This window comes from Mus caroli, chromosome 19 (genome assembly GCF_900094665.2).
Source record: "Mus caroli chromosome 19, CAROLI_EIJ_v1.1, whole genome shotgun sequence".
In the NCBI taxonomy this organism is placed as follows: Eukaryota; Metazoa; Chordata; class Mammalia; order Rodentia; family Muridae; genus Mus; species Mus caroli.
The window spans coordinates 10,751,413-10,759,832 of NC_034588.1; the positions used below are offsets into that span (position 1 = coordinate 10,751,413).

Sequence of the window (8,420 nt, forward strand, 5' to 3'; positions counted from 1 at the left end):
GTGTTTACCACCTGTAGGTATTCTGTTAGTGTTGCATAAATATACTATCAATTCTGCAAGCAAAGAAATGTTGACTTCTTTCTTTCCAAATTTTATCCCTTTTATCTGCTTCAATTTTTTAATCTTAACTGAAAATTTAATTATGGTACTGAATCTCTCTCTCTCTCTCTCTCTCTCTATATATATATATATATGTGTGTGTGTGTGTGTGTGTGTGTGTGTGTGTATGTGTGTGTGTGTGTGTGTGTGTGTGTATACCCAAAAAGTTAATAACCTTGTCTTATTTCCAAGCTTCTACTGGAATCAATTTGAATTTCTCTTCATATGCATTGATGTAGGCTATTGGCCTGCTCTAAACTGTCTTTATTCTGTTGAAATATGTCATTTTATTCCTAATATTTCCAAGAATTGTATCAAGAAAAATGGTTGGATTTTCACAAAGGCCCTTTGAGCACGTAATGACATTGTTGTGTGTTTTTTATCCATTTGTTTATATAGTGTATTTCCTAATTTTTTTTTATATTGAACAAACCAGACATCTCAGGAATAAAGCCTATGTGATAATACTGTCTCATCAATTTTATTCCTTAAATTTGTTTGCTAGTATTAAATAGAGTGTGTTTGAATATATATTCATAAGGGAAATTCATTCTAAATTTATTTTTCATTGAGCCTTTACATATTTTGGGTATCAGGAAAACTGTGGTCTAATGAAATTAATTGGACACTATTTCTTCTGTTTATATTTGGTGAAATAATGAAAAGAATATTTTTGTTAGCTTTTCTTCATATTTTTGATAGATTTCTGGGCTAAAATCATCTGACTCTTGGTTTTTGTACTTGTGGAACCTATAATGTTTGCTTCTGCTTCTCTAGGTGTTATAGGTTTGCTTAAATTGCCTGTTTGTTGTCTTATATTAGTAGCTAAATAAGATATTTTCTTTTCCCAATTTTATTAAATATAAATTATTTTCTCATATACTATACATATCCCCATCCCTTCACTATTCCCATTACCTTCCTACCTTCGCTTCCATACATATCCCCATCCCTCCACTATTCCCATTACCTTCCTACCTTCGCTTCCATCTGGATCCACTCTGCTCCTGGCTCTCATTTGAAAAGAAGAGATTTCTAATAGATAATGACAAAACACAGCAAAGTAAAACATAATAGAGACAACCAGAAGTAATCATATATGAGTTGGAAAACGACAAGCAAACAGGAAAATAAAAGATTCCCAAAAGCAGGTACAAGAACAAAAACATCGACTCTTCATATATTAAGAATTTCCATAGAGGTATTAAAACTGAAAACTATATTATATATGCAGAGGGCATAATATACTCTGTGATTGCTGCTTCAGTCTCTGTGATTTCATAAAAGCTTGTTTTGCTCAGTGGGTTTAGAGGGCATCATTTGGTGTTGTAGTTCGTCTCTGTCTCTTCAACTCCTTCTGCATATCTATCCAAGGAGTTCCCTGAGCTCTGAGTGAAGGAACTAAATAGACAAATATCATTCAGATATATGGATTCCAAAGTCAATTTTTGTGTGTAATATATGTCTATGGGCCTATGTAATGTCCCTAATTGCTGAAGTACAAAGCTTCTCCAGTGGTAGCTAAATAAAGCGTGTGTGTGTGTGTGTGTGTGTGTGTGTGTGTGTGTGATTAACTGAGAATATTATTAAGAGTTTTGTTATTATAATGGTTTTAATTATATAGAAGAGTTGTATATGCTTTACCTAAGGTTGTTGGGATATCTATTCTCTGATTTTTGCATAGAATCAGTGTCAAGTACGGGTTCCATCTCTTGGAACTTAAGATAATTCAGCCATAAATTGTGTATATTTATGAGTTGTTTAAGTATGGATGTGATATGTTTTATATAATATCTGAAAAAAAATATATATGGATATAATGTATATTGAGCATATCTATCAATACCTCACCTCAAAGTTCCATCTCCTCCCAGTGTCTCTCATCTTGTCTCCCAACTTCATGAACTACTTATTCCACAATCATTAATAACCCTGTGAGTTCAATTAAAACTTCCCATAGGCAAATTATTGCCTGCAGTTTTAATTGCTTCCTCCCTAGAAAGGAGAATAGGAGTTAGAAGAATTACTGTGAAAGAAATCTCCAGAGGTGTATAAGTCTTCCTAGATTTTCTGGTTCCTAATGCATAAGCTACTTAAATAGTATTATGCTTTGAGTATTGTTTCAGAAGAGTATATCTATGCATTTGAATGGCATTTGCAGTTATCACCTTCATGAACACAATTGGACTAAAGATCTTCTGTTAATCTTCATGAATGTTTATGAAAAATCATTTGCGGGTAAATGCTATATTGACATATTTATTTGTATGATGTCATGTAGACATTGTTTTTTTAAGGCACAAGGAATAAAATTTATGAGATATTCAATCTTCTCATTTTTCTTTTTGTAGGTAAGGCAAATGTGTAACCCATCCTTGAGAGAGAAAGAATTTAGTTACAAAAGTCAAAGCTCATTATCTCTATTTCCTCAGATTTCCATGCTTTAGAGAACATGAAAGTATTAGTGCACTCCCTGAGGAAGAACTGTGTAACCAGCATTCTGAGGTTTACTTGATTATGTCATATTCACAATATTGGTTTTACTCTCTTCTTCCAAAGAATTGGTGGCTCTTCATGTATATTAAATAAACATTCTCAGTAAGAAAGTAAGTGGGGTAGAAATGCCCATTGTGATATATTTTAAGGGAAAAGGGGATCATAGAAATTTTTTCTAAAACAAAGACTGAAGGAAGTTTATGATATAAATGCAAAAATTTCTATTTTAGGAAGCTTAGGTGTTCTATTAACACAGTAGTTAACACAACAAAAAACAAAACAGAACAACAAAAAAAATTCAAGATATTCTGAATCACTGTGAATAATTTACTAATCTTATTATTGGTTATGAAGGAGCATAGAGAAAAGAAGTAGAGTAAAATTCACAATCATATATCGATTTTAACATTTTTACTATAATTATAGAGAGATGATCATTACATATTTTGAAAATAATGAGTTTAATATTGGTAAAAGGATTAAAATGCTCTGAATGTTTTTCATGACAAAATATAACTTTATACTATGTTGTATTGTTTTAATTTCCAAGTTTTATCAATGATAACATAACAAGTATTACTAAAAATAACAGAAAATTATTCAACATGTGTAAATTCCTTGTTAATTGTGGATAATATTTTCTGAAAATAGTCTCTATAATAATAGTTTGTAACCTAAAATTTCTAGGCTATCAAGAGACTTGGGGTAGGTAATAATCATTTTTAAAGAAAATATTATATCAAAAGCTTCAATACAAATAAAAACATGTTTCATGTTGCAACCATTCTGAAAGCATTCACAGGAAGATAGCTTCAACCTAGGATTTAATGACTAGACTAAGTGATGGTTTCTGTATTCAAGAAAACAAAACCAATGCAAAGAGTGAATATTATTGCTGTTTGACAGCCATAAAATGCCAAATATTTTCACATGGGTAAGAGATCTGTATACAGATCCTATAAATGTCCAATTTTATTTGGTCTTATTGGTGATTTTACTATGGTGTGACAGTATGAAGGAAAGAATAATTTAAAGGAAATGGGCTCTAGCGAAATAAACATATGGGTTTGATGTAAGAAGATGAGGAAGACTGGATCACAGGGAATTGAAGGATGACAATCACTGTGTTCAGAAAAATAGGGACATGCTGGACAGCATAATCACTCAGTGACATAATTGAGGAAGGTAAGGGAAAATAAGGAAGAAAGAATGAGGATTACCTGTAGCTGAAGGACCTATACCTAGCAACCACTAAATTACATTAGAACAGAAAACAGACGACTCTTCAATTAAAATATAACATGAATGGTAACACTCACTGGATTTCTTACAATAACATTGTATTGTCTTTTTTAGGATCTTGTAATCTACTAGCAATAATACCTCAAAATTGACTTCTTCCCTGGTTTATGTTTCTGATGTCAGGGAAGATAGCTCCGGATTAGTGAATCCTAAATAGTGAGTAGACCAAAACATGGTATGTGCTAGAGATTATGATTATCTGCCTGCAACTTTCATAACTACATCTGCCTGAAGATATTGACATTACCCAGTTATTCCACTACATCGACTGCAGCATATGCTATACCTGTTACCTCGGTATACAATATTTCCTGTTCATCTCTTACTTACATTAATAAAATACTTTAGAGGTAAACTCAGAAGGAAGTTTAAAGACAAGTTAGAATTTTAGAGAAAAATAAAAACAGAGTCAAACTATCATTCTAGCAGCTCTTGATAGGACATGGAGAAAAGAGAGAAAGTCATGCTTTTGGAGTTATATCCAAAGAAAAAAATCTGCTACATTAAGCACAAATGGTTTTTAGGCTGAATGAAAAGGTGGAGGGATTCAGGAAAAAAATGATAAATCCCAGAGTTTCTGATAATGTCTGCTTTGAGAAGTATTCAAAATATAGATACAAATAAAGGGGAAATGTGCTTATTTCCAAGACATAGTACTTATTTTAGAGGGCATCCTCTTCCAGGACCTTCTTTTCAAGAAAAAAATTAAACAAGTAGCATATGCTTAGAAACAGAAATAAATCTCGGGAATTAAAGTAATGTTGAGTTTATGTAATTATAATTTATCTTATCTCCAATTGAATTGAAATTCTGCTTAGACTCTCATATTTGAGAATCTAATATGAGATTAAATAAAATCAAAAACCGAAGGCAATGACTTGATTTTATACTTAAAATGTGAATAAATTTCTCAATCTCTTCACCTCCATAACTTAAATGAAATCAATCACCAAATTCTGGTATAATTAATAGTATACATGGAATGACATATAAAGTTCCTGTCTAGAAAAGCCTTTGGAAATTGGCAGGAGAACATGTGAGCTTTTGTTGAGCTCAGAAATGAATTGGGAAACCATCAAACATCACTTTTGTCAAGTTGTTAAATATTCTCACTATATATAATAAATGTTAAAATTATATATGTAATCTATTAATAATCTTTAAATTATAGCAGATGTACCCTCTATATTTACAACATCAAATATGATTTGGCGAAAGAACTATTGTAGACAATTGCAAAGTACAGAATTTTGCTCAACCAAGTCATATGTTTGCACATATTTTTTCTATTTTCATTCACCTTCTGTATCATCATGTTTCTTTTTTCCAATGTCTATGAACAATTGACACTTTTAAATGTAACAGTGATGGAGAACAATACCGAAGTGACACACTTTCTCCTGCTTGGACTCACAGATAACCCAGAATTACAGCTTCCCCTCTTCATGATACTTCTAATCATCTACACCATCACCCTGGTAGGAAATCTGGGGATAATTCTGCTGATTTTGCTGGACTCCTGTCTCCACACTCCCATGTACTTTTTTCTAGGTAATCTGTCCTTGGTTGATTTTTGTTACTCCTCTGATGTCACACCCAAAGTCATGAGTGGGCTCCTAAAAGGAGACAAGGTCATATCCTATAATGGGTGTGCTGCTCAGATGTTCTTTTTTGTAGCCTTTGTTACCGTGGAAAATTTCCTGTTGGCCTCAATGGCCTATGATCGTTATGCAGCAGTGTGTAAGCCCTTGCACTATGCCACCACTATGACTTCAGGTGTGTGTATGTGTCTTTCTATAGGTTCCTATACCTGTGGTTTCCTGATTGCCTCCATCCACATTGGGGACACATTCAGTCTTTCTTTCTGTAGGTCTAATGTGGTCCATCACTTCTTTTGTGATATNCCAGCAGTCATGATTCTCTCTTGCTCTGATAGACATGTTAGTGAGCTGGTTCTTTTTTATGTAGGGAGCTTCAGTATATTTTTTGCTATCTTAGTTATTTGTATATCCTACATATTCATTTTTATCACAATCTTTAAAATGCACTCAGATGCTGGATATGGAAAGGCTGTATCCACTTGTGCCGCACATTTCACTGCAGTGTCTATTTTCTATGGGACTGGCATATTCATGTATTTGCAGCCCAGCTCCAGTCACTCCATGGACACTGACAAAATCACATCTGTGTTCTACACCATGATCATCCCTATGCTGAACCCTCTGGTCTACAGCATGAGGAACAAAGAAGTCAAGCATGCATTCACAAACGTTTTTCACAAAGCAAAATAGCCTTAATGAATTATTTTCAATGTTGTAGAGTTAATAATACTCATCATTTTTTCTGCCACTTGCAATTAAATTCTAGAAGGGATTCTCATATTTCTGCATGTCAAAAGCATAAAAGTATAGAAAAAGGATTATACTGAATTCAGGAGCTTATTCGAATTTTTTTTCCTTTTAAAAATACTCCTGTGAAAATTATGTATATATTGTTTTAGTGGATACTTTGTTAAATGTTTTCATACAGTCAAGAAAATGTAGAAAAGGATTTTCAAAACTGAGCATGTGTCTATATATTCAATATTAATGGACATCTCCAAAGAAGGTTTAATTGTTATGCTGACACACTCTGACCATTTTCATCTTGTTTGAATAATGTTTTTATTATTGCATTGATTGTTCAGTGGTAAATTGTAGAGCCTGTTTTTCCTATTATAGGATATGAGTACTCAATTATTACCTTTGTTATAAGACATTGTAGCACAGCCCATAAAAGAATGCTGGGATTTTACATGATTTTTTTTATGGGTGATTAGATCACAATGATACAATCTGCTGTTTATGCTTTGAAGCTAGGCACTTTTCAATAAAGTCTTACCCTGCAAACAGACTGTTTATACAAGAATGTGATGACTTTGAGTTTAATTTTTAAGTAATGTGAAATAAATTATCTGGACACTATTTGACATGAAATTTCTGCAGGGATAGACATAACAGGAACAAAAGATAATGTTATGGAGTTTAGGTATAAAAAAATTAATTTTGGTGTACATTTGAAACTTTCTGGTTGGTCAAGGGGAATCCTAAGACCAGAGAAATGCGTGAGGACCAAGAATGTGGGAGATATCCCACACTCAAGAAGAAACAGTTGGGGAAGTATATAATATTCATTGACCAGAGTACTTAAATGTTATTCAGTTGACCTGTGAGAGGTGGATTTATTTTGATTTCCTAAAGCTTTTAATTTTCTTAATGTTCATTCTTTTACTTTTCTTTGGTGAAATTGTTTCATTTAGTTACATACCAAATGGTACCCCTTCCTTGTCCGTCCTCCAAGAGTTCTTCACCGAATTCCCTCTTTTCTTTGAGAGCGTGTTCCCCACCCCATGACCAACTTACCCACCCCCCATCCACTCACCCACGCTTCAGCACACCCCTTCCTACAACACTCTCCCCAGAGTCTTCAATTCTCTACAGTATTAGGTGTATTCTCTGCCACTGGGGCCAGAAAAGGCAACCTTTGCTACATAGGTGCCAGGGGCCACAGACCAGCTGATGTATGCTCATATGTTGGTGGTTTAGTCTGTGGGTACACTGAGGGTTCCAGGTTAGTTGACAGTGCTGGTATTCCTATGGGGTTTCCATCCCCTACATTCCTTCCCCTAACTCTTCCATAGTGGTTCCTGACCTCAATCCCACATTTGGCTGTAGGTATATGCATCTGTCTCAGTCATTTGCTGGTAGAGTTTCTCAGAGAACAGCCATGCCTGCAAGCAAAATATGGCATTGCTAATATGGTCACGGTTTGGTAATCACCCTTTGATTAAATTCCAGGTTGGGCTTGTCACTGGATGGCCTTATCTTCAATCTCTGCTCTATTATTATCCTTTATTTCTCTTAGGAACAATTCTGGGTTAAAAAATTTGAAAGTCGTTTGGTGAACCTATTTCTCCACCTGGGACCCTGTCTGTCTACAGGAAGTAGTCTCTTTAGGTTTCATCTCCACACTGTTGGGCATTTGCACTAATGTCACTTTCATTGGTTCCTGTGATCCTCTCATATTCCAGTTCTCTGGGACTTTCTAGAGGCCCTCCCCCCCCCAAACCTTACTCCCACCAGGTGAATATTTACATCCATTGTACTAACCCTTTGAACTTATCTCCTGTCTCTATCCATAACTGGTCTCTCCCACTCCTCTACTCTTCTCTCCCACACAGGTCCCTCCCTCCCTCTGTCTCTTGTGGTTATTTTCTTACCCCTTCTATTTGGTATTGAAGCATGAACATTTAGGCATTACTTCTTGTTGAAGTTCTTTTTTTTTTTTTTTCTTTCTCTTAACTGCTTTTTATTTTTTTTATTTTTTTTTAATATTTTTATTACATATTTTCCTCAATTACATTTCCAATACTATCCCAAAAGTCCCCCTTAGCGCCCCCCACTTCCCTACCCACCCATTCCCATTCTTTTGGCCCTGGCATTCCCCTATATTGGGGCATATAAAGTTTGCAAGTCCAATGGGCC

The 8,420-nt window shown here is 34.4% G+C and overlaps 1 protein-coding gene across 1 annotated transcript; it reads left to right on the forward strand.

Moving 5' to 3' along the window:
- The first annotated feature begins 5,261 nt into the window (after positions 1-5,261).
- On the forward strand, positions 5,262-6,188 carry LOC110285669 (olfactory receptor 5B3-like). Its single transcript, XM_021151999.1, has one exon. It carries the CDS (start codon positions 5,265-5,267, stop codon positions 6,186-6,188), a length of 924 nt encoding a protein of 307 aa, XP_021007658.1. The 5' UTR covers positions 5,262-5,264.
- Positions 6,189-8,420: the final 2,232 nt, after the last annotated feature.